This window comes from Cydia splendana, chromosome 27 (assembly GCF_910591565.1).
Source record: "Cydia splendana chromosome 27, ilCydSple1.2, whole genome shotgun sequence".
NCBI classification, from domain to species: domain Eukaryota; kingdom Metazoa; phylum Arthropoda; class Insecta; order Lepidoptera; family Tortricidae; genus Cydia; species Cydia splendana.
This window is the reverse complement of record NC_085986.1, coordinates 2,267,447-2,294,926: the sequence shown is the minus strand read 5'-3', so window position 1 is coordinate 2,294,926 and position 27,480 is coordinate 2,267,447. Positions and strand designations below refer to the sequence as shown.

At 39.1% G+C, this 27,480-nt stretch overlaps 1 protein-coding gene across 1 annotated transcript; it reads right to left on the bottom strand.

Moving 5' to 3' along the window:
• Positions 1-204: 204 nt before the first annotated feature.
• On the bottom strand, positions 205-25,946 carry LOC134803734 (uncharacterized). The gene is made up of 17 exons (XM_063776551.1): positions 25,805-25,946; positions 24,648-24,734; positions 24,144-24,267; positions 21,527-21,669; positions 20,962-21,076; positions 19,781-19,908; positions 18,436-18,505; positions 17,319-17,383; positions 16,578-16,653; positions 14,263-14,315; positions 13,714-13,783; positions 12,982-13,043; positions 11,957-12,020; positions 5,228-5,266; positions 3,264-3,344; positions 1,378-1,448; positions 205-365 (listed from the first exon to the last, which is right to left on the bottom strand). Exons 1-17 carry the CDS (start codon positions 25,929-25,931, stop codon positions 220-222), a joined length of 1,521 nt encoding a protein of 506 aa, XP_063632621.1. The 5' UTR covers positions 25,932-25,946; the 3' UTR covers positions 205-219.
• Between the last annotated feature and the right edge of the window lie 1,534 nt (positions 25,947-27,480).

Below are 27,480 nucleotides of genomic sequence, written 5' to 3'. Positions count from 1 at the left end.
GTTTCTTGTGACAATTGTCATAAAATTAGCAAAAGAAATATCTGTTTTTTCCGATATAATAAAGTTTTTTTTAAATAATACAATGATGGTGGCAAACGGGAATACGGCCCGCCCGATAGTAAGCGGTAACCGTAGCCCATGGATGCCTGTGACGTCAGCAACAGTGATGTTTTACAATTGACGCACCTGTCACCGTGGTGAAATTGGGGCCTGGTATATTTAGTCCCTGGCAATGGTATACGTTTTGGGTGAAGACCCATTTGGTTTCCTCTTCTCATGGCTCCGTTTTGAGGTGTGCGAGGAGTTGGGTACTCTGCTGTCGCTCTTGATACGGGGTTCGTGCTTCATTGTGGCTGGGTTCTTGTCTGTGGGGATATACTGCAGTTGATTAAGATCATTGGAGTGCTCACTTCATACTGCCATACTGGCTATTAACCTTTTCGACGCCGTGTCAAACACAAAAGATGTCACGCGGACGCCACGTCGCCAAAGTGTCAAAACTGAAATTGAACTTTATGCATATGCACGTAGGTCTATGGTGCTCTGTGGTCTGTGACCGATTAATCCGTCTTTGGCGTTGAACCTGCGGTGCGGATATATCGGCCATTGGCGTCCAAAAGGTTAAGCCTAGTTCGGATTCGGACTACGTTCGTAATGGGCTATTCATAAATTACGTCATTTCAAATTAGGGGGGGGGGGTCTGGACATCGGATGATGGTAGGCATGACGTAGGAGGAAACGGGGTCATTCGAAGCATGATTTTTGTTTGATGTTAGGGGGGGGGGGGGGGGGTCGAAAATCGTCAAAAATCGATGACGTAATTTATGGACAGCCCCCGAGTAGTTTAGTAAGAGTGGTGGAGGGAGGCTCACTCGCCAGAAAAATAGAATATAATGGATCCACTCAACTAATTCACTGACTTTTACCATACCAAGTTTTACAACGGACGTTGCTTGTCACCCCACAAACATACGAGTAACAACATTCGCAATTGAGGAGTACAGCCTACAGTTTATATATTTGCACCTGGTTATAGGCCCCGGCCCCAGCCGGTATATCGGATCGGACAATTTAACAACGCTCTTAAACGCTGGACTATCCAAGTCTTAATCTGTATCTTTAGGTATTTAAAAAAGAGTAAACAAAATCTACCCTCAAATGGCTTCTTAAGCCAGTTGAGGCATCTACCCTCAAAAACATTACATGATCAAATAATGTAGGCTAAAGTCAGGTCGTTCAGTGACAGATCCAGGTGGTTTTGTATTTGGTTGGTTAATCAATAAATGTTATAACTACCCGAAAATGTACAAATTATTTGTTTACTTTTATTTAAGCACCTAAAGATACAGAGTTATAAAGTTTACGAATACTTGTTACATTGAAAGGATATTCTTTTCAAAAACGGCGGCACAACGAACTTCTTGAGTTTTGTTCGGAAGATGTCTATTCTGCAAAAAACATTTTTATTTAAAAAATGTCCCAAGTAACACACAAGCAGGATAATAGAGTAAAATTATCATCTTATGCAATCTTAATTTGAATAAGATGACAATTTTACTCTATTATCCTGCTTGTGTGTTACTTGGGGTGGCAATATGTCAGGCCCCCGAGGGGACTCCAAGATACCAATCTCTAAAATAAGAGTCAAACCACTATTGACAAATAAATGATCATTCATTCATTAATTCAAATGAATCTTGGTCGAATTTTTACTATGTTAGTAAAGTTAGTTCAAATAAATTTTGGAAGCTAAATTTAACTTCCCGATTTCAGATTGAGCTGAAATATTGCATACATATATATCAATTGGATGGCAATGCAATATTATGATGACATAGAGCTGATCTGATAATGGAGACAGGAGGTGGCCAAGGGAACTCTGTGGTAAAACAACGCATAGGTACTAATAGGGAATATTACGCAAAACTCTGCGTAGGGGGCGCCAATACCACTATCCATCACAATAATATCTGGGGGTCTACCGCGAAATAAGTAAATCGAAATTTCGTTATCTAACCTCTCTATCACCTTTGCATATTCGAGCAATAAAGAGGCAGATAACTAAATTTCGATATTCGCGTTTCCCGGTAGGCCCTTGTTAACAAACCGCCTTGATGCATCAATGTCATATTTTATTGTCTGTGAAAACTTGTCAAAAAACAGTTTAAGGCACAGTATGACTAAGTTACTCTATAGTTTACTTGCTAGCTTAGTGCTGCACTCTGGCGGCAGAACATTGCAGTAATACCCCCTATTATGTTAAGGGTTATTCGAATTATCTCGATAAGTATTAAGTTACCTGTAGAAAGTACAGTCAGCGATAAAAGCTTGTACCGAATTAGAAATTTCTTGGCAAAAACTTACGATTCGTTGCATTTTTTCGGGAACGATTTTTCTGTTCCCTACAGCACAACTCAGGTTTGAACACATAGGGTAATTGCGTCAGTTTACCGTCCAGTGTCAGTTTCCGTCCACTTGACGGAATAGCAAATAATACATTGAATTTTTAATTGGCTACTTGCGAAATATATTTTTTATATAGATAATAAATAAATTGTTTAAATAAATATATTATAGGACATTCTTACACAGATTGACCAAGTCCCACAGTAAGCTCAAGAAGGCTTGTGTTGTGGGTACTCAGACAAGACAACGATATATATAAATACTTAAATACATAGAAAACAACCATGACTCAGGAACAAATATCTGTGTCATCACACAAATAAATGCCCTTACTGGGATTCGAACCCAGGACCATCGGCTTCACAGTTTAATTATGGATTACAATAAGTCCAAATTTGTGCAGCAAACCTTCATCACTGCACAAATATATTCAAATTTGTCAAGTGGACCAAAACTAGAGCCGGACGAAAACTAACGCAATGACCCTATGAAAGGCTAACCAGAATAGGGTAGGTGGGCCATTTTATTTAAAGTTGTCCCCTACACTTTTTTTTCAAAATTGGGATTTTTTATGTTATTTCTACTCAGAATCACGAGCTCTTTCTATCCTAATAGGAGAAAAAAAGTGTCCCAAGGTTTATTTCCCATTCCGTTACCATTTTTTCATAGACTTAGTATGGCGGTTTCGGAATGGAAAGATCGAAAAATGTATGGAAATCTCGGGACACTTTTTTTCTCCTATTAGGATCAAAAGAGCTCATGATTCTGAGTAGAAATAACATAAAAAATCCCAATTTTGAAAAAAAAGTGTAGGGGACAACTTTAAATAAAGCGGCCCAGTAGCTAAATGTACTCACGTGCTCTTAGTCGGTCCGGCGAGGCGCATGACCTGCTTTCTCATACACCGATAACTGTGGCACTGGTGATAGTGTCTGCACCTGTCAACCAATAGTGTTCTTCCAGGTAACCATAGTACAGTCAACGGTAAAAATATGGGTGTAGACAACTTACCCAAAAATATGTCCCATAGTTCTTAATTCACTGACATAAGAGTTATGGGACATATTTTTGAGATGATTTGTACACCCATATTTTGTTGACTGTACCTACAGTCAGCTGCAGAGATAACTGATCCCCCTGTATTAAAATTTGTTTGCAAGGGGGTCAATTATATCTGCCTTTGCTATTACGGTAGAACGGGATGACTTTTAAATTCTAGTTTTTAAGCCATAATATATTTTTATGCGAGATTTTTTACAGTAGGTGAATATGAATATATAGTAATCTAACTAGTTACAGGAACATTTTCAGTAAATAATGAATAATGGTAATTCTATGGCCGTTTTAAATCTATCAAAGTAACCCCAAATTTCCCAAAGTCACCCCGGTCTACGGTACCTAGGCTACGGTCGGCAATAGGCGGCCCGCGAACGTCTCATTTGCGGCCCGCGAGCCTCTCTGGCTATTTTGTATGTAATATTGACAAACGACAATGTCTGATAAAGTCATTAAATATTAACAAAGTTCGCCCCGCGTCAACTTCGTTAACTACTATGTGGCCCTTGACTGCTAAAAGGTTGTTGTTGACCGCTGACCTAGAGTATAAATAGATAGATAGGTAAATAGATTCCTACACTACTTATATACATATATTATTTGTAATGGGCGGACGACGGATGCAATATACGTCAAAACCATGTCGTCTTATTTAAACCAATTTTAATTACGTACTTATATCGTTTGACATGATTTTGACGTATATTGCATCCGTCGTCCGCCCATTAATTATTTTACATTCATCTGCCAATGTTGAAAGTCTTTGACGTCTGGTGGATATTGTTTAAAGTCCGTGCCTGTTGGCGATTTTTTATTATTTGAGTACTTACGTATACCGGGTGTGGCCTGTAACACGAGCAAAGAATTAAAACATAGATTGTACTCCTCAAACCGAGACACTTTTGTTCAACAACTTTTAAAAATTATTTTTTTAAGTATTAGACTCCCTATTTTTCATACAAAATAAATATTATCTTCAATGGACGCCATCGCCACGCCATATCATTGATGACGTTGCTTGTCACGCCTTAAACATAACAAAATTCGCAATACATTGCGTCTTAGAATAAACTTTAAAGTGTATTAAAAATCAAACCACAAGTTATTTTTAAAAGTCGCTGAACAAATGTTGGTCAGTATGAGGAGTACAGCCTACAGTTTAATTTTTTGCTCATGTTACAGGCCACACCCGGTATATATAAACTGAAATTGATATCATACAAGTAAAAGTGACCTAGTCCTCCGGTGGCTGAGGCCGGAATCGAACCAGCCACCGGCGTCTTCAGACTACGCACACGACCAACGTCCTAACTACTAGTCTACCATGGTCTACCCGACCACTTAGTTGTAGTTGTACTCAGGTATTTATTTATTTGACAGAATACGAGTAACAACAAGTAATAGTTGAGTCATTCTCAAAAACCATGTCTGCGATCTAATCAGGGACCGACCGATCATACAATTTAACCGGTATTCAATTTCGGTATCTTGGTTGTTTATGTATATTTTTGCACTTAATTCAGCTAATCTGATCAATCACTATCCTTACCTAAATACTATTCTATAATATCAAAGAAATAATGTGAAAGCTATGAGATATTTTGATTTTTAGTTATACCTACCGGTAACGGTCACTGGATCTAATTGCCCCGACCCATACAAAATGTATGACAAGAGTTGTGGCAATTAGATGCAACCGCACACATATTCTCAGAGAATGACCCAGTTGATCTACTAATCTACTCCAGAACTTTGCCATACTCACGGGTAAGTCTTACGGTCGCCAGGCACATCAGCTTCAAGCCTAGAAAAAAAATGCATTTAAAGGCCCGTCTTGAAGGCTTACAGAAATCCAAATTTTTGTTAAGTGTCTGCTAGAGTTAAACCAAAGTCTGCAGAGATTATGATAGCCCACGTAGTGCAAGTGTCATTTTAAACGTCAAACTTCTATGAAATTATGACGTTAAAATAACACTTGCACTGTGTGGGCTATCAAAATCGCTGCAGACTTTTCTTGGTCTAATTCGAATTTCTTATCGCATAAAATATGAAAGAGCAAAGCCGTAGATTTGACGAACGTGCTGGAAACGCGACTTTTTTAATAACATAAATACCCTAATAAGTTAAAAGAATCTCTAGTTCGTCCAATCCATAAAAAGGGTGACCGTAAAGTATACTCAAACTATCGACCAATATCCATTCTCTCCAGTATAGATAAAATAGTTGAAAAATGTATAATCAATCAAACAAGTTCCTTCCTTCAAAAAACAGTATATTAAATGATTGTCAACATGGGTTTCAGAAAAATAGAAGTACTGCCACTCTTTTGTCCAAATTCACTGATGAAATTAATACTTACTTAGACGATAAAAAATTTGTTGTAGCAATATTCTATGATTTTAAGAGAGCATTCGACACTTTAGATACAAACACCCTTTTAAATGGAATGGCCGAATGTGGTGTGGGGCAGCCGCTAAACAAATGGTTTCGCGACTATCTCACATCACGTTCATACCGAGTGAAGATTGGTGACGACCTAAGTGATGAGACACTGGTACATTGTGGAGTACCACAGGGCTCCGTATGTGGCCCCGTGTGTTACTTAATGCATGTAAATAGCTTATGTGGAGTTCTGCGAAACTGTTCCGCACACATGTTTGCTGACGACCTATGCACCCTACGCGCAGGAACCAATATGATAGACACTTGTCGTCTAGTTCAACAAGATATAGACTCAGTAGTAAAGTGGTCACATGACAATGGCATTATATTGAATTCAGATAAAACTAAGCTCCTAATTATACAATCGCCATATCTAAGCCCAACAGAAATGCCACTCCCTATGTATACCCATAGCTTTACTTGCCTTCATAATAACTTACACGATTGCCATTGTAGACTAATAGAAAAAGTTGATTGTGTTACATATTTAGGTGTTAAAGTAGATTCCGCATTTTCTTGGCAACAACATATAAATTATATCTGTAGCAAACTTAGAATTTTATTAGGAAGATTTTACCACCTTAGCTTTAAAGTACCAATTAATGTATTAAAGTGCTTATACTTTGCCATAGTTGATTCCGTGTCGAGTGCCCTTGATTGCTATGGTCTCACTTTTAAATCGTATACAGATAAAGTAGAAGCGCTACAAATTAGATTCTTAAAGTTACTCGTCAATAAAAAAACTAGAAACAGTTGTAAAGGTAATTATAATAAACTATTTAAAATTTGTAAAATACTCCTGCTCAGTTTAAAACACAAATACCTCTTAGCAATTAACAACCACAGCAATAAGCGACACGAGTAGAACATAAACATAATACAAGATCAGTGGCTGTACAAAAATATCAAATACCCCGCGTCACCAATTATTACGGAGACCGAACTTTAAAAAAAAGGTTGCCATATTTTTTAAACAGTCTTCCAGAAAATATCAGGCTCGAGCCCAATAAAACTAAATTTAAAAGAGCAATAAAGCAGCACCTATTGAAAATGCTTGGGTGACATTTGTATGCCTGTGCCAGCAAATGTCACCCAAGTAAAGTAAGGTATATCTGGTTATATTTGTTACGTGTATTATGTTAGTTATTATAATATGTTACATTGATTACGTATGTAAGTAATTATATCAGAGACTCGCACCTGCAGACAAACTGTGGAAACAGTTTTGCAGGGAACTGAATTAGATCGTAAGATTATTTCTTGTAATAATAATAGTAAAATAAATAAATAAAAATAGCTTAGCAATTTGCAGAAAAGTGTTTCCCAGCGCAGCCTTAAATGAGATACGTTAACGTTAAGGTGCAGTGGGTTCAGAAAACGAAGTTTTTAAAAAGCCGTAGCTCTTTTTTGGATCATAATACGGCTGCCATACATTCAATTAGCAATCTTGAGGACTTTTTCTAGTGACTTCCGCGATTCGAATCCTAAGTTTTTGACTTTTGCTCGATAGAAAACGATCACGAACATAGGTCTAAAACGGACTTTAAAGATTCGTAACAATTTGTGCACAAAAGATAAAAATATGAAAACTGCTTCTAATAACGCGCAATTTTATGCTTGAGCGAATTCCGCGATTACTTTTTTTTTTAATTTAACATTAAATAAATAAGTTCATAAACATGATATCAGCGGTCCCGTGCACGCAACTTCTTTGATCAGATGCCCGCTGGGCTTGAACGAAGGCGGTCCTATCGCAGGGCGCACTAAACTGACAGTTGGGTTTTGCAATTATTTTGACATTAAATCATATACGTATATGAAAAAGTATACCAGTAGACAAATTGTATTTAAAAAAATAGGGTAATTAAATTATCATCACATAGAGCTCGAGTCTCATCTTAAATTTGATTTGTTGTTGTTTACGGGGCATACTTATTAAAAAACGCAGTAAACTATCTTAAAACAATACGGTTCCAAAATCATTTAAGTAATTTGCTCCTTGAAACCCCGCTTAAAATGAAAAAAGTTTGAAAACTCATACTTACTGAATGGAGTTAATTTTCATTATGCTGGTATTACCTAATATTGCGTCATTTTAAAAACGTACCCATGTGACTTCTGTACGTCAACGTCAATGAACTGATTGTGATGACAATTTTTTGATCTTGTATTTATGTTAGAGAACTTTTGATCTTCAAATATTACCTATTAATACGGAACGATATGTAAATATTTCGTGTACTACTTGAAAATCTTGAAGCGGTACACCTATTTTGTTGCTGTGAGGTCCGCCTAGATGTATAATGCGGTTACGTGCTGTTCTGCAAACCTTCATGAAATCAAGAATAAATAAACGACTATGGTCTAGCCTCAGTCCTAGCGAGTTTTTGCGGCTCGTGAGGCGTGAGATATACTTGCCTACGAGGCTTACAGGCTGCAGACTGGTTTACTGGGATTGTCTATGTATCGATTGTTATCCAAATTTACTATAAAATAAAACAAAGTTTTTAGTTCAATTATATTCTGTGCATATATAATTTTATTTATTATACCTCGTCGATGACAAACATGCATACGACCCGTCTGATGGTAAGCAGTCTCCGTAGCCTATTGATATAGCCTGCAACTCCAGAGGTGTTAGGTACATGCGCGTTGCCGTGCCTAACCCTCGGCACCCTCGTTGATAACTGGCAACCATACTCACCGGCAGGAACAATACTATGAGTAGAATCTAGTGTTATTTGGCTGCAGATTTCTGTAAGGTTTAGCTCTGCTTTAGATCTGGAATGACATCTGCTGTGCTGTGTCCTACCACACAAAGCGAGATGTAATTCACAGTGGCCATACCTCTCTTTTGGACGTAGTTCTAGGACCAGAGGAATGTCTATATATCTTAAGTATTTTCGTACTATATAACTACACAGATTCAGATTCTGAACATATAACCGTAAGTTTACCAAAAATTTGGCGTAGCTGTACAGTCAGATGCAGAGAAAAACAATCCGCCAAAATTAAATTTCCACCCTGCCAGGACTTTATTTATTGACGAAGATAACGATATGTTTGCAAAAATGTAGTGATGAACATAGGTGGACAGTAATTTTGGATGCGTAGGGGAGAGCGGGGAGAAACGCAACACTTTGTACTTTGACCTTAGTTTCTGGCTAACCGTTATTATTTTGATGAAATTAATGTAGTCATATATAACTTCATTGCATGTTCTGTACATTAACATCTTGATGAACCTTATAATTGTGTATTTTGTATGTAAGTACTAGAGTGACTAAAAAATCGTCTGTTGTTACTTATGACCCCGTTGACGTGCAGAAAGTAACACATGTGGGTCAAAAGTAACAAGACACAGTGGGCTGTAATTAATATAATATGACATATCAAATCAAAAAAGTACTATATAACTATGTAAATTATTATTGATCACGCACTTTAATATTTGCATTTTAACTACATAAACATTAGCATTTTAAGAAAACAAATCAATATTAAGTCCTCGTTAGAAATTGTTTTTATTTCAAGTGATGAGATCAATTATTCTGTTATAAACATGTTTCCTACTCAGATAATTCAGGCTCAGAGTTTCTTCACTCATAAATATGGCATACATCGTTTAAATCATCATTGACGCATTAAGCGTGTGACCCCATATTAGATTCAATAGGTATATATTGTATGGGATGTAAATGTTACTTTTGTACCTATACGGCTTTGTTACTTTTGTACCCGACCGCATTTTTCTGAAAACATGAAAGATATCTTTGAAACGGAACGTGTTCGAGAAAATAAATTGCAATCAATCTAATCAATAATCAATATCCCTTCGGGTGGCAGGGCCTCCGGTTGAAGGGTAGGAAAAATGACGCGGCCATTTTTTTAAATATGCCCCTGCTTGGCAGAGGCCGGGAGCCGGACACTTCCCTAATTGGCGGCGAACCGGGAGACGGTTCCGTCATAACAAGCCCGTGAGTGGCAGAGACCGTCTCCCGGCCTCTGTGCGACATCGTATTTCGCACCTAAAATAAAACCGTTAACCCTATGCCTTGCTTGCTCACTCTTGCAAGATGCATTCGTCAATAAACAATTAAGGATGGTATTCCTTAACGGTCGAATTCCCGCGTAAAATAAAGTTTGTTAGAACTGTGTGAATCATATTAAATGTATTGTTTTGTCATAAAAACTGCTTTTTCTACAATCAATTGTTTTATTTCCTAATTATACGTATTTTTATACATGAAAGTAGAAAAAATTTGGTAATAATATGAGATTTGATCAAGTCCAGCATAATTCACATAAAATAGAATGTAATTCATTGGTATACAATCAAATAAACCATTTTATGCTGAATTCAATAATACATAGTTAATATATATCATTCATACATATTTTTTGAGAAATGGTCATATTTCTAACACGCGCCAAATTCGCCATGACCACCCTGGAGGCCCCGCCACTTGACGTATATTTTTCCAAAATGGCCGCGCCACCCAACTTCAACCCACCGTTAAATCTGAGGCGCCGCCATTCAACGGCTTGTTATGTCTGTCCGTCTCCCGGCTCCCCGCCACCATAGAGACCGGGAGCCGGACAATGCCACTCTAGGGGATATGCAATTTTTCAGAAAATTAAGTATTTTAATACAACGTAAACATCAAATAACTAAAAGTCGAAAAACGTACTTTTGATTAGAAAAATCACGTTGCGTTTTCTCACACAACCTAATAGCACGTGGCGCCCGTTTCGACTGAATGCAAGTGAAGGGGGCGCCACTGTCTATCACCTAATAGCAGCGGAGTGGTGTTTTGACTATTAGATAAACTTACAGAGCAATAGTAACTTTCCTTTCTACCCGCCGTTACGTTTGTCCCCGCTCTCCCCTACATTTCACTTGAAAAGGCATGCAAAATTTTCTTATTAGCTAGGTACTACAACTAAATATATACAGATTGAAGCTAAGCTAACGTAAGTAAGTTATATAATAATAACATCATCGGAATACACATATGATTTCAATTAAATTGTCATTGAATTAATTTTGCGCCTTATCGAAAGCCCTATTGAATAGAGTAGTACCTAAATAACGTTTTTCATCTGACGACTTCTGTATTTATTCGGTTTATTTAGTACGCGTATCTAATGAATTCGATTTTAGTTAATTTACATGTAAATACATCACATGTGACTTGAACAGACAAGAAGAGTAAGATAAAATATATTGTTTCTCTTCCTTCTTTCAATGGAACTTTTTTAGAGTTTCTCTTCCTCAAAGGAGGCTAGTGGTTAACACGAAACTCAAAATACTCTCATTTGCATCTTTAAAAAAACAGGATGGGTCACTGACCTGTCCCAGTAAACTGAGGTAGTGTGCGTGAAGTGTACTTGTGTGTGAAATGGGGTAATTTGACAGAATCTGAAAATTTTCCTCGGGCATACCTCGCCTTAACCCTTTTATCACCAACGATGTCAAATGACGCGTGCGGCTATAACGCAATATCAACCTTCGTGCATTCCGGATTTCGGAAGACCTATTTATAGACCTCCGGGCGGCTACAGGATACCCAACTAGCAAAATAGTCGTATAAGAATTGATTTACTCAGCCTGTAATCGTATAACAGCCGAGTTACGGTTGTTGAAGCACCAATATATCGTATAATAGCGGTTAACTCGACTATTTAGCAATTTTCGCTAATTAGTGCTATAATCATGTCGTATAAACGTTTATAGCACTATCTTTTAGCACTTTTATTCCACCTTTTAATAAATGCTGAGTTAGCGCTACTAAATCACTTTTATTCAGCATAATTGTTCTATTAAAATCATATAACAGCTATAGATTAGCTAATTGTCTGAATAAGGCGCTTTAATACAACTGTTACTTAACTCGTAGTTATATTAGTTATGTGAAGTGTTACTTATTAATGTTATTTCGTACTTTTATAAAATGTGAACAGCTTTCATTCGCAATTTTACCTGATTGTGATTGAATGTGACTTTTTTAATATAGCACTTACCTACACTGACTGTTATTGAGGTACTTACCACCCTAGTTTGTAAGGCGTATTTTTCTTATTTATAGTTGGATAAAGTTTCTTGTATCCATTATCTGAAAGGAGTATTATAGATTTTAAATTATTAGTACTGTCATCATTTAATTAGTAATTCTTGAAGGCTCATTCTTAAAAAATATATATGCTGTCTAATTGCCGCGACCAATACAAAATGTATAAAAAGAGCCGTGGCAATTAGACGCAACCGCAGTCATATTTTAAGAGAATGACCCTGAAAGAATGTCTTGAACATCTAATCACCACCACTATTTTTATACGTTTAATTTGGAATCGTGGCAATTAGACATTTATTTTTGGGAATAGCTGTACTGTTAGCTTTAGCTTTACAATATCCCTATGATATTATTATATTCAGTGCTGACTTTAGGGAGTTTAGGGTTAGCATTATGCTGAGGCGGGCCATAAAAAATTAAATGATTCTTGAATGAATGATTCTTGATTCTAGTAAACAAAATAAATATTGTTAATGTACATACAGTAGAATCCGCTTATAATGACATCGAAGGGAAGTGACAAACACGTCATACTAAGCGGAAGTCATATAAAACATAGTTGTACAACTTCTTATTTTTGTTATATTTTCCAAATTAATCTCAAATTCCTTTGTGAGAAATGAGTTTTATTAAACTTGTAACAAATATCAACTTGTCACTGAGAATCAAAACTAAAATACCTTACACGCCAGGAACGCACCAAACGTCCTCGCAGGGAAAGACGTGGTGACGGCCACGAAAATCAGCGAATGTGTCAGTATAACCGGACATAATTTCATGGAAATAGGATTTTTAGGTCATAGTAAGCGATTTGTCACTGTAAGCGAAGTCATCAAATCCGAATTTGTCACAAAGAATTTTATATGAAAACCAAACTTCGCACAGTAATTACGTCATAGGTCATAGTAAGCGGTTGGTCAGTATAATAAAATAAAAAGCAGTATAAGTATAAGCGGAGTCATAATAAACGGATTCTACTGTATTTGACTTGGGTGGTACATACGTTGGTGATCCAAGACTTCATCATGGAATAGCATTTTGAGACGTTCGTAGGCTGATCTGTAACTGAACATACTATACAAAATAAATTGTACCTATTATCACTACACCTTACAAAACAAACGCGTCTGTCTGTTTGTGTGTTTGTTTGTTCGCGATATACTCAAAAACTACAGAACGGATTTTCATGCGCATTTTCATCCTATCAATAACTAACTAACAGTCAGCTTCAAAATGATAGTGGTGGCTAGAGTGTCCAAATATATACCTACCTATCGAAACGCATGCTTATTTACGAGTAGGTATATACCTAGTAGTCCTAGTAACAAAGGGACACACAAACAAACCACCTATGCTAGCACCTGTGGTGACCCACAAGCTGGTTCTTGGGTACGAATATCGTTAAGGCAATTTGCTTGTATAGTGAGCATTAAAACTAGTGACTACGCCAATTCTCGGGACTAGTTGCCAAGCGGACCCCAGACTCCCATGAGCCGTGGCAAAAATGGCGTAACAACGCGAGGAAGATGATGAGTGAGCATTGTAATATTTGACTAATTTTAAATGTTTCAAAAATATACCTATGAGAAAATATATAAGATGTAGTGTATAATTATTTTCCTTCGTATTTTCACGGAAACGTACGAACGTGTCTTGCTATTTCAGTCGGTCTCGTTACAAAAAGTACTGAGGTTGACTGAAATAGCATGACAAATACGAACGTTTCCGTACTCACTCTTTCTCGTTGTTAACTTTTGCAGCAATCACGCTGACAAGGGAACTGCGTTCTATAACCTTCTTTTTGACTGGAAATTAAATAAATAAATAATCACATGATATTGTAAAGTGTAAATATTTGCATCCCTAAATAATTTCATAGAATTTTTCTGAGATCAAATCTAAACTAACTTTGTACCAATTTGGCAAGAGACAAAGCTTTAAACAACCACCAAAAGTTTTGTCAACTCTTTTCATATTTTAAGAAAATGATATTTCTTAATCCGGCGGTGGGAAAAGTACGGCCCGCGGCCCAGATCCGGCTCGTGAAAGGATTTTATCCGGCCCACCGCCAGTCCTTTGAAAAATGTGTGTATATATATATATTTCGGGAATCTAGTAAACGGCTCTAACGATTTCGATGAAATTTGCTATATATTTGGGGTTTTCGGGGGCGATAAATTGATCTAACTAGGTCTTATCTCTAGCGCATTTTTGAGTTTTTATATGTTTTCCGAGCAAAGCTCGGTCTCCCAGATATTATATATAAATACCTATGAGTACTTACAGAATTTACAAGGATGTTTAACAATGCTTTTAAGTATTTGATCCGGAAAGCCCCTGAAAAGAGAGGAATGGAATTAAGTACGTTTAATGCAACAATAGCCTGAAGAAAATTAAGGTACCTACTTAATTCAGTTCTAAGTTCAATTTAATTGAACACATTTTACAACTTGCAATGTTTGTTTGTAATCTTTGCTTATATCTCCTGGCCTTACGGGCAATAAGAATCTTAATAACTGTACTGTGGCTGGTAGCTGCGCCCAACTACGCTCCCTACAGGTGTTCACGGAAGACCAGCGTCAGGTACTTAGAGGTAATTAGAATAATTCTTGCACTAGTTATTTTAGAATAAAATTAAGGTGAATAAATCATGTGACTTTTATTTTAAATGCGGAATAAAAAACAGAATAATTATTCTAGAAGTGGGACTATTCTAAATAAGGTTTTATTCAATTAAAATGTTATTTAGAACTAAGTTAATTTTTGTAGTACAATCGGTTATATTTTGTAAGTTGATTTTCACCCTTCTATTTAAAAGTCGGATTGATTTGATATTTGTTACTTCAGTTTAGGTACAGTCAGTACCCATTGAAAAGTTCCGCTATACACTGTCTATCTAATTCTATCATCCGATCAGGGTGCTTAGCCAACATGCCAAAGGTTAACGCTCCGTAGAGTTGCGCATAGTCTCTCTCTATCACTCTTACATATTAGTGCGATAGAGAGATAGCGTTTCGTTGTCGTAGCGCAAACGATTGGCATGTTGGCTACACACCCAAGGTGCCTAGCCAAGATGACAATTTTTGTTTTTAATTTAATAACCAAATCATTAGATAAATTGGCTAGGCACCTTGGGTGCGTAGCCAACATACCAATCATTTGCGCTACGACAACGAAACGCTCTCTCTGTCTCTCTATCTCACTAATATGTAAGAGTGACAGAGACAGAAAGCGCTTCGTTGTTAGAGCGCAAGAGGTTGGCATGTTGGCTAGGCCCCTAGAACAGCTAAATTTACCTAATGATTTGGTTATTAAAATAAAAACAAAAAGTGGTATCTTGGCTAGGCACCTTGGGAGCGTAGCCAACATGCCAAACGTTTGCGCTATGACAACGAAACGCTATTTCTGTCTCTCTATCGCACTAATATGTAAGAGTGATAGAGACATAAAGCTCTTCGTTGTTGGAGCGCAAGCGATTGGCATGTTGGCTAGGCCCCTAGACCAGCTAAATTGAACGTAATGATTTGGTTATTAAATTAAAAATAATACTGTTACTGAAACTATGCGACAGTCAATTTGTAAATAAATTAGACAAGAGACTAACTACTGTTAAATCTACCTAAGTTACCTAACCATATGTAATTAGTACCTATAAGGTACCCAGACTTCATTTTCATTCGTCGAATATTATTTCGAATAAAAATCATGATTATATTTATTTGATTAAGAATAAGTTATTCTCATTCAATTTTTTCTCATACGAATTATTCCCGACCAAAATTATTTGAATATTTTTGACGGGAATAAAATCGTGATGATTTTATTCCTACGAACTCTTATTCAAATAATGATTTTATTCTTGAATGCCCAACACTGGACTGTACGATTGGCTCGTATTCGTGAGTGACACCGCTGAACTAGTACCATTTTTAGTGCCCGTAAGGCCCGTCCTGAGATACGTCAATGTTTTTAATACGTTTGTTCGGGCCAAACCTAACAAGCTAGATTAAACCCATTTCCCATTGATCGACTGTACAAAAAACATGAATTTAGGCATTTAGTGGCATGCAAATTAAAATACACAACACGAAGCACGAAGAGTTTCGTACACTGACCCACCTGTTCCTATCTCTATCGCACGCGCTTGATTATATTGCTGTCTTGCTTACACAGTTGCATTGCGGTTGCGTCTAATTGCCACAACTCTTTTCATACATTTTGTGTGGGTCGCGGCAATTAGACCGCACCGCAGTCATTTTTTGAAAATGACCGACAATGCTTACTAGTTTATAATTGGCATCCCAATATTACCGACCCAAGAATAGGGTATTTGACTACTAGTCAAATCAGTTACTTTTTTCGAACTGGCCAAACGATTTGCTACTATGGAATTTATATGAAACAGTAGCATGTGACGTCACGATCAAATTACCTACTCTTTATAGTTTTATACGGGTTTTAAAATAGAAATCGTGTCTGAAAATATCTGCTGTCCACGTTTCTCTAATAATTTTCTGGTGCTTTATTTCTTGCATGGCGTAAAATAATTTATTTTTAATACAGTCAAATACTCTATTATTGAGATAAAGAGTCAAAAACCTGTCCAACTCCTTTGATCCTCGGTAATCGTGACATTCCGAATCTAGATATTCTTCGTTGCTCGTGCGGGAAATGACTGAAATATAAAATAATAGCTAATTTTATTATGACTAATTTCGATAAAGCAAAAATATTTATAAGTACAGAAACAGATAAGATAAGATAATCTTTATTGGTACAATACAGGTACACGTCAGCTACAATTTTGTACAGTCAGATACAGAAACAGTAAAAATATTACTACAAAAGACAGTACCTATTTTATTAAGAACGGGTCACTCACGTTTTTTAAGTCGAAAAACCCTCGACATGTTTCACTCCGTACCGGGGAGTGTCATCAGGAGCTTGCGTTTTGGGTGACGGACCGGCGCAGACTGCGGGCCGCAGCTCTCCGCGCCCGAATGACGTAGTGAGTGTTGTGTGCAACGCATCATTTGACAATAATGCGATAAACGAGGGTAGATTCTCGCTCCCCCTGCCGCCACCGGCGCCTGCGCCGAGTCATCAGGCGCGGAGAGCTGCGGCCCGCAGTATGCGCCGGTCCGTCACCGTAAACGCAAGCTCCTGATGACACTCCTCGGTACGGAGTGAAACATGTCGAGCGTTTTTCGACTTAAAATACGTGAGTGACCCGTTTTTAATATATTTAATATGTCTGTGTCTCACGGAAGTTTTGTTATTAAAGTACCTATTTTTTTGTGTATAAATGTATAAGCAGAATATAAAATAAGAGAAACGTACCAGAATCGACGTTGGTGAACATACTTATTGTTTCCGGTTCATCAGCATTCTCCGTTATTTTTAATCTGTAAAATAACATACAATGGCTGGTCGAAGTATTTAGCAGATGGCGCCAGCATAGCTTGCCCTGTCAATCCCTAGAATTGTGTCAAATTTTTGTTTTTTTGATGGAATTTTATGCCCTGGATGCCAGCCCTTTAAGCCAAATCTCATAGAAAAAGGGGCAAGCTATGATGGCGCCATCTATGCAAACCTTGGTTGTATGACATTTTCCAAGACCAAGTTATCCAATTTTTATTTTATTTAGAGGGAAATCTTAGATATAGTAGTCAATAGTAGTAATACTCGAACATACATCACTAATACACCTTATAAAACAAAGTCCCCCGCCGCGTCTATCTGTATGTTTGTTGTATGTTCGCGATAAACTCAAATAAAAACCGGGCAAGTGCGAGTCGGACTCGCGCACGAAGGGTTCCGTACCATAATGCAAAAAAAAAAACAAAAAAAAAAGCAAAAAAAAAACGGTCACCCATCCAAATACTGACCACTCCCGACGTTGCTTAACTTTGGTAAAAAATCACGTTTGTTGTATGGGAGCCCCATTTAAATCTTTATTTTATTCTGTTTTTAGTATTTGTTGTTATAGCGGCAACAGAAATACATCATCTGTGAAAATTTCAACTGTCTAGCTATCACGGTTCGTGAGATACAGCCTGGTGACAGACGGACGGACGGACGGACGGACGGACGGACGGACGGACGGACGGACGGACAGCGAAGTCTTAGTAATAGGGTCCCGTTTTACCCTTTGGGTACGGAACCTTAAAAACTACTGAACGGATTTCAATAGTGATTCTCGAGAAAGGTTTAGGTGTATAATTTGTTAAGGTTTAACCCGTGCGAAGCCGGGTCGGGTCGCTAGTTTACAGAATAAAAATAAGTATCACAGTCTAATTGCCGCGACATGTACAGTGGCGTTCAAAAGTGCATGGATAGATGTCGACCGTAGTGCCTTAATATTACGGTTGAAACGTGTCCATGCACTTTACACGTGTACATAAATGTTTGTAAGAATTTGTGCTAAGTACGCACTGACATTATCAGAGTTACTTACTTGGATTGCACTTTTTTTGTAGACGCCTTTCTCAGAGCCATATTGGCGATCTCCACGGAAGTGCCGAGTTCTAAAAATGATGACGACATTAGGTATATATGTATAGTGTCTATATCATGCATAAATAATAAAATATAAAAAAAAACAACGGGTTGCACTCCGGGAGTGCCGGCAGAAGTGAAAACTCAATGACATTGCACAGCGCCGCTAAAGAAGTTTTCACTATGTCATGTATAATTGAGGTTAACGCCATCTAGCGTTATTTCGTCGCATTACTTGAAACCCCTAAGCACATCACTGATAGTACTCGAGTTATATTAGTAACAGTTAGAAGGAAACTCACTAGATGGCATTTAAATCAATAAAGAAAAACTCAATGACACGTGACGTCACGTCTTACGAATTTTACCTGTCGCGAGTTTAACATTTTTTCCCCATCACCAAAAAGTGCACAGCGCCGCTAAAGAAGTTTTCACTTCAAAAAACCTATATTTCAGACTTAGGTCGTAGTGATTGTTGAGAATTTTTCCATTTTTCACTTATTTAATATAAAAATTTATAGTATCGCTCGCAGACGTTTTTGCTTGTTAAAAATAAGTTTAGTATGGGGTATGGGTTAGCAAATTCCTAGCGAATGTGTGCACACTGAAGGAGGCAGTTAGCAACCTGAAGACCTTGCTAGGTTTCGTGGAGGTGCTGGGGTGGTTAGAGTAGGGCTACCTCGTTTCACGCAAAATAGGCACAGTGGATATCGATTTGCAGAAAATGGCCAGCAAAACTAACTAACAAACTAACTATGGGGGTTAGCATTAGCTCATTGTAACTGGTAAATTCACAATATAAATTGAGACTCTGGTGCCTGTTAAGATAGAACGGCTAGACTATGTTGATATACGCCACCCTAAAGGGGCCCACTGATTAACAGTCCGCCGGACGGTATCGGCCTGTCAGTTGTTCGGAACTGTCAAAATTTTGCTCTAACTGAGAGGCCGATACTGTCCGGCGGACTGTTAATCAGTGGGCCCCTTAAGGCGTTTTATGCATTAAGGGAAAGGAGTAGAAAGATTCGCACACTTCTGGTAAGCACCCGTAGCTCAGTTCAGTTGGTAGTAACGATTGGACCGGTGTTATATACAAAGAAACAACAGTGAACAACAACAAACAACAACAACAACAACAACTACAACAACAACAACTACAACAACAACAACTACAACAACAAAAACAACAACAACAACAACCACCACAACGACAACAACAACAACAACAACTTTATTTAATTTAGTTTTATGAAATATATTGGAGACTATAAATAAATGTGTGTAAAACGTTTTTATAACATCACCTGCTATCCTGAGGTCGCTACATGGTTTTTGTTTTTTCATCTTTTTGTTCCCGCGTTTGGAGTGGAAGCAGGACAGCGAGTAAGACGTGCCCGTATCAATCGAGCTCGCTTTCTCTAGCACCGAATTCCTTTTAAAAAAACACATTTGTCAAATGGGTCGATCAACTATTTCTTGTTGTTATTCTGTCCCATCAGCCAAGAGACAATAGTAGCATAGTTTCTTAGAAGTGCTGCTGTAGGTACCATCTTCTACAAACGTGCTTAGTACCTAGATGTCCCATTATGGAAAGGCCTTATAGCTACCAAAAAATTCAAGTTTGGTTAATTTAAATACGAAATAACTAGCATTTTAAGAGTGACCCAGGAGACCGTAACCAGGGCAACTAGTGACAAGAAAAAGTTGATTGACCCAAATATTAGAATCCTAAAAATTGCCGGGATACCGCTCTAGACCGATCAAAGTGGCGTGCTCTTGTGTTGGAGGCCAAGACTCATTTTGGGTCATCGCGCCAACCAAGTAAGTAAAAATGGTACTTGACAATAGGGAATATTACGCAAAACTTTGCGTAGGGGGAGCCACTAGCACATTTTTAGAGGGTCTATTGCGAAACACGAAAAATGGAATTTCGTTACCTGTCTCTCTATCACTATTGCATATTCGAACCATAGAGAAGCAGATAACGAAATTTCGATTTTCATATTTCGCAGTAGACCCTGTTAATGTGCTAGTGGCTCCCCCTACGCAGAGTTTTGCAAATATTCCCTATTGTCAAGCAGGCCGTAATTATTGCAATGTTCTGGTGGCAGAGGTTATTCTCGGAATATTTTGCAAAATTTCACAGAAATTGAATGTTTTTTCATAATCGAAAGCTCACCATAGGAATTTAACAATTTCGATAATAAGAATTAACTTAATCAAAGAACTTAAAAAGCTTAACCGTACCTACGAATGAAAATAATTTATAGCATAACAACGTGGTAATTATAAAAATTGTATGACTTAGGAATTACTATTTATGACTTGGCAATTATAAAAGACCGGGATCTCGGCGTCAGTGAAAACTGGTGTGAATCCGCGCAGGACCGAGTAAAATGGCGTGCTCTTGTGTGGAGGCCAAGACTCATTTTGGGTCATCGCGCCAAACTAGTAGTAGTAGTAGTAATTATAGAAGATATTATACCGTAAGAGGCTGTCGTGTTGCCGGGGTATCGGGAAAGCTTGCGACCTGGGTTCTGGTATCGGACACTTCACATCTGCCAGCATACGTTGGCACATTTCGGTACATTCGACGATATCTGTCAATGAAACAAACGTTTTGGTAAAGGTAACTTAAAAAAATCGGAAATAGATTTTATTTTTTCGATTTTGGCTTTGATTTGCCGCAAATTTTATGCTTTCATATGTGTGTGGTGGTCAAAATCGTAGGTTCAAATGTAACTTACATGAACCCAGTAAATAAATGAAAAAAGATGACGAAAAATTCGGTCAGGGTCCTTATCCTACACAGACATTTTGTACTAATATTACAGATAGGATGGACAAATTGAGACAATATCACTTCACCTTCGTCGCAGCGTCTGTCAGTCTGCATGTTCGTGGTAAAGTCAAAAACTACTGAACGGATTTTCATGCGATTTTCACCTATTAATAGAGTGATTCATGAGGAAAATTTAGGTGTATAATTCAACCCGCGCGAACTCCGAAGCCGGGGTGGGTTGCTAGTTTAGGATATATTCACAGCGTACCGGATGTATCGGTCTTGACGAGATTCTGAGTCTGGTAATAGATGAAGTTGATGAGCCGACGCGCTTGTGTGACGACATCCGAAACGCAGTAGCAGTCGGGGCACGTACGAGGGTCCTTCGCCGGCACTGCGGTCTCTGTCTGGCTGTGAAACAATACACGTCGTCGTATAGATCAGGGGTCTCCAAACCCCGGCCCGCGGGCCAAATCCGGCCCACGACGCGTTTCAATCCGGCCCGCCGACACCCAACGCCCCACTGTCCAGCCCGCGGGAGCCAGGCTCCAGGGGTTCAGCATTCATTGAGAGTGGAAGAGTTCCTAATAGCAGCAACCAGACACCCTCCCCCAGCGCAAAAACCGACGGTGGCCCGCGCGAAAGTTTCTGAGGCGCAATATGGCCCTCAGGTAAAAAATTTTGGAGACCCCTGTACTGGTATAGATCATTCGACAGCGACACCCTTTTGCAAGGGTGTGAGCTATAAGGGGTCTCGTCGACCGCATTTCTGCTTCGGACTCTGTTTCCGTTCGCGCCCCATCCTTGTGGGGCGGTCTTTATCGCCAGCTTTATCGCTACCGGCCGTTATCCAACCCCACGACCCCTAGCCTGGTGATACCGTTTGAGCGGGGTCAAGTTTCGGGGCCGTAGTGAAGGCGACCGGCTGGCGTGTGCGGCGTGCCTATTAAGTCGGCGTCAGGAACAATGCCGGCTTATGCGGCAATGTTTTATGTCGGCTGTATACACTCGTCGAGAGCCCCTCGCCGAGAGTCTCGGCACCACTTCGATCCAATCGGAGAAGCGCGAGACGAGACAAGGAAGAGCGAGACGAGAAGGGAGCAGCATGTACACACTCGTTCTCGGCCTGTCTCGGGGTCTCTCGACGAGTGTGCAGGTACCTACAGCCCGCATTACAAGGGAGCAAAGTTGTTGTTTAAACCGCTCGTGCTAATATTCGTGTGAGTGGTGCGAAGTGGAACCTTGAGCGTTGCGAGGGTTTCACGGCACGAGAGACAAACACATTTTGCCACTGAGTAAAACTCAATTTTTTTCTAGAAAAATGGATCTGACGTGTGGTAAGGACAAGCACTTTACACCTCTTTTATTTATTTATTTATTTAAACTTTATTGCACAAAGTATATACAAAAATGTACAAATGGCGGACTTTTGTCCTTTTGTATTCGTAAAGATAAAGTTTTATGACCAATCGGTGCAAATTATATTTCGTCAACTATACACTTCTCTGTTTTCCATATATCTACGAACTTATCCATAAAATGTGAAAAGCCTGCGCTGTAAAATGTGAAATATCTATATTTAACTAACAGTTTTAGTGATACTTTTGGCTAAGATGTCTCCAACTCCAACAAAGGGAAATATTATAATCTTGTTTGGTATCTTTTAATACCTTTATCGAGCGTATTACCCTTCGAGCAACACAGGCTACCGACACGTCGGAAGGGAGGAGCCCAAGCGACATAATTATATCTTACCGTACAAATCGTTCTGCCATTTTATGCGGGGGGAAACGTGCGTACAGTCGCACTTCTCACTCACTACATACATATCCAATCTGTAATGACGACACAAACACATAGAAAATGACACACGTCAAAGACAAATCTTGCACACCTCGATCTCTTTATGTGTACGGTCTGTACGGATAAGTCACATCTAGGGCTCCCGATATCCGTGCTACACGCCAACCCGTGCATCCGTGTTCTTAGCCCCGGCGGTGCTAAGCGTCCGAATTACACGAACCCGTCAAGATCCGTGCCCGTGTAGTGCGTTCGGCTCCGGATCTAGGCTCGGCTCCGTACGGGTATTGAATACACGGCGCCGGCGGACCGAGTCCCCCGGCCGGTTCGAGTTTAAACAAATATTTCAGAGGTATCATTATTACATGTTAAAACTTGTGTTAGGTACAGTCGCCCACACTGTTAACTGTACATCGGTGGACCTTATGCTTTTTGTAATAAGGTCCACTGATGTATATTCAGGAGTGTTGCTGTGTGTATGTATGTATTCTTCGCTCTTATAAAGAACGCGATCGATCGTCATCGTCACTTTACGTCGAGAACGGGCCGGACCCGTGTGTAATTAATATCCGTGGATCCGGACACACGGGTAACACGGGTACAAGGATCTTAATTACACGGATCCTAATTACCCGTTCCGAACGGGCCACAAATCCGATTTCGTGCAGCACGAGAACGGGGCCCCGGCAAGGGGTACCCGAGACCCGGACGCGACCGCGAGCCCTAGTCACAACACCGCGCTAGTTGTGTGCATGCCCAATTGGGCATGTGCTTCGGCACAGGGAAAATAGTGCGAATGCCGACTCCCTTCCCGGTGTTGCTCTAATAAGGCAGGGGTCTCCAAACTTTTTTACCTGAGGGCTCTATTGCCCCTTAGAAACTTTTGCGCGGGCCACCGTCGGTTTTTGCGCCGTGGGACGGTGTCTGGTTGCTGCTGTTAGGAACAGTTCCACTCTCAATGAATGCTGAACCCCTGGAGCCTGGCTCCCGCGGGTCGGACAGTGGGCTCTCGCTTTGGGTGTCGGCGGGCCGGAATGGAAAGCGTCGCGGGCCGGGGTTTGGAGACCACTGCTCTAAGGTATTACCTGTTGTCTTGTGAGGAGGTGGTGTCAGTTTGTGCTCGTGCACGCTCAATAACCCCGTGCACGGGCGTGCGCCGGCGACGGCGCTGCGTGCGCGCAGGTCTTGATTTCCGGGCCGATGAACAACCTTGTACAAAATTCATCAACTGTACTATTTCGAATGTTTCTGGATTGAGCAAGTATCAGAAGATTCCAGGTTCGAATCCTGGCAAGGTCGCCATGTAAGGGTGGCGGCCGGCGGATAGTAAGCAAACAACCATTCTTCAATAAATATGGGTTATTACTGAAGATTATTAGGTTACACCAACCTAATAATGATAGGTAAGGTAAGGTAAACCTCCACTATTTTTAAGGCTTTGTTTTATATTAATGTAACCGTGAAATAAGTGTTTTTAAATAAATTATGTTTATGTTTACATAGGTCTTTATATATTAAGCAAGTACACTTACACGATACACACTACAAATTGTCAGTTTTGAGTGAACGAATAAATGAAGAAAAGGTACCTCTGAAGATGCGTCTGGCACAGCTCGCGCAGAAAATGACGCCTCGAAATACCTCCGCACCGTGCAGGTCGGGATCGCTGCACACGTCTGCAATTAAAAATTAAAAACCTATACTGAAAATCGTAGTTCAAGACCAAAAAAAGTAAGAAAATGTTGCCACTTTTTACTGGCGCGTCTTGTATTTATATAATAATAAGTAAATAAAAGTACTTTTTTAAAGCTTAGGAGTAAAATTACCAATAAATAAATTATCTTAGCGTGTTTATTTATAAAAAAGGAATTTACAGTATTGCAGTGGCAACATTGTCTTACTTTTTTTGGTCTTGAACTACGATTTTCAGTTTGGACACGTTTTTAGAGACGACCCAAATATGGAGAAATCGTATACGTTACATCTTTAACAGCAATCGAGATACGAAAAAAGTGTTTTTCTAGACAATGTTAAAAAAACATGAAAAATAAGTATTCATTTCTTTCAAAATCCGGTAGACAATTTTTGGCGAGTCGAAGGGACCACACACATTAGTTCATTTTGAATCTTATTACAATTTCCATAGGAGTTGTATTTCAATAACCGGTTAAAGTAACCAAACGATTTTTTATGCAGGTGGTAGCACGAGCGGGTTTACTTAGGTACATTTTTCATTCATTTTTCATTTATTTATTTCTATAACAATATGATATTGTGTTAGAAAAATCTTACAAACTAATAGATGCACATAATTAAAATTATACAATAACAGCGGGACCGGACATGTCAATAATTAAAATTCCAAAAACACACTTAAACCAACAAAAAAAAAAAAGTACAGATAAAGTAATAAAAATGTCATTATTAAAAGTGTAAAGTTACATGCATGATAATTTTGTAAAAATCTGTTTAATTTGCAAAGATCTCGTCAATAGTGTAAAAACACCCCCTCAATAAAAATATCTTCAAGTGCTTACTAAATATCTTATAATCTGTAATGGCTTTTAGATTTGTAGGTGGTTGGTTAAAAATCCGGATACCTTACACAATGCCTTGCTACTTGTTGTTTAGGGCAGAAAGAGTGCTTTATAAATGTTTTTTGTTCGTGATTGGTATCACTAACAATAGACAAAGGATTAGCCGCTCGGGGCCAGCTACAAATCGAAAGACTATATTATGTACTCACAACACTTCCGACAATGCTTGTGGTAGCTGTATCCTCTGAAGGCAGCGTCGCTATTCCGCACGGAGTGGCTGCAGTGCTGGCACACCTCGTATCTTCTAGAAACCATTGAAATTTCACTACTCATCATCTTCCTGGCGTTATCCCGACATTATGCCACGGCTCATGGGAGCCTGGGGTCCGCTTGACAACTAATCCCAAGAATTGCCTTCTATCACGCCACGCCTTAGTTGACCTCAAGGGCAAGCCCCCCCTCCCCCTCCCACTAGAGAATACAATTTTTGTAACTAAATATATGCCCCTCTACCTACCCTAGCGCATCAGTTGGCGACGCTCTTGATTTACGTAAAGCACTCTGCATGAAAGCAACATGGTCATACTACTCTACCTCTTAGCTCCTATATGCCCATCTGGTCGTTTTCGACCAATTGAATAAAACTCGCTCCTACTCATTAAAATTAGCAGTTGAATGAGCCTGTAGGTAACTTCAATTACTTTAGAACTAAAAACAAGTTCTAAGGATATATGGGTTAAGGACCTATATAAACTAAATCATTTTGAACCAAACTAGGAATAAGTAAACTGTATACTGGGCTGGCTGAGATGCAGGATCAGTATCGCCTTTATACGCGCGACCAGCATGTGCATCCGAGGCACACGCCACCGCTTTAAGTCCACTGCCAGGTGGCTTGGGTTCGACGACGGTGCTACCCTTCCACATATTGATTGAAACCGCTTTTCTACCCTACCTATGTAGTATCTACCCCTTTGCCGATGCATTATGATTGTTATGATTTTTATTAATATATAAAGTAAAAACTGTGTAAATACTTACGGCATTTTCAGTTTTTTTCTACATTTTACTATTTTATTCTGTATAATCTACATCAAAATTTTGATATTCTTGCCTAATATGACGGGTGCATACGGGTGACATGATTCTGTCAAAGGTAATACGAGAGTTTATCTTTTGAAAGACGTTTAGTGGCCTGTCATGGAATGTTTGGAAAAAGGATTATTTCTCGTATGGTATGGCAAATGCCTGACCAGGAATATAATAGGCCCCGTACATGAACTATAGGGGACAGCATAGGAGCCGTCAGATTTTTGGCGCGAAGCGTAAATGTGTCGTTTATTCTTCCGATGTAGCCCACAAGATGGCAGAACCTACTATGCACAAGGAAACGTACCGACGAGAACGGTAGATGGTAGCACTTGCTTTGGCAATGTACATGTGCACATATGTTTCCGATTCCGGCCACAAGATGGCAGGCCATCCAACGCGCACGTTCCCTATAATGACCACGCGCCATGTTGCGGAATTTCACTGGTACTAATTTTTTCATACTATAGTATTTTTACTGTCACACATGACATGACCTCTTGAAAATGATCATAGATTACTGGTCAGGCTTTACTTACTTCAAATTAGAGTCGGAACATCTTAAGGTAGGTACAGTCAGCAGCTAAAGTTGTTAAGCGGGCCAGGCCGCGTAGCCAAGATGCCAATCGCTTACTCTCCGTAGCGATCGAAACGCAACTGTCACTATCGCGCTAATATGGAAGAGTGATAGAGAGACATAATGCTTTTCGTTGTCGAAGCGATAGCGATTGTAACCTTGGCTAGGCCGGCAGGTATTCATAATGATCTTGACGCGACTTTATTGTTAAGAGAATAA

Bases quoted from the DNA above. Each gene is read 5' to 3' on its own strand.
- LOC134803734 (XM_063776551.1), bottom strand. From the start codon at position 25,931: ATGATGAGTAGTGAAATTTCAATGGTTTCTAGAAGATACGAGGTGTGC. The intron at 24,735-25,804 runs GTGAGTACATAA...TTTTAATTGCAG, and splicing joins CAAGCATTGTCGGAAGTGTT to ACGTGTGCAGCGATCCCGAC. The intron at 12,021-12,981 runs GTATGTACCACC...TACTCCTTTCAG, and splicing joins TGAAGTCTTGGATCACCAAC to ATAATGGATACAAGAAACTT.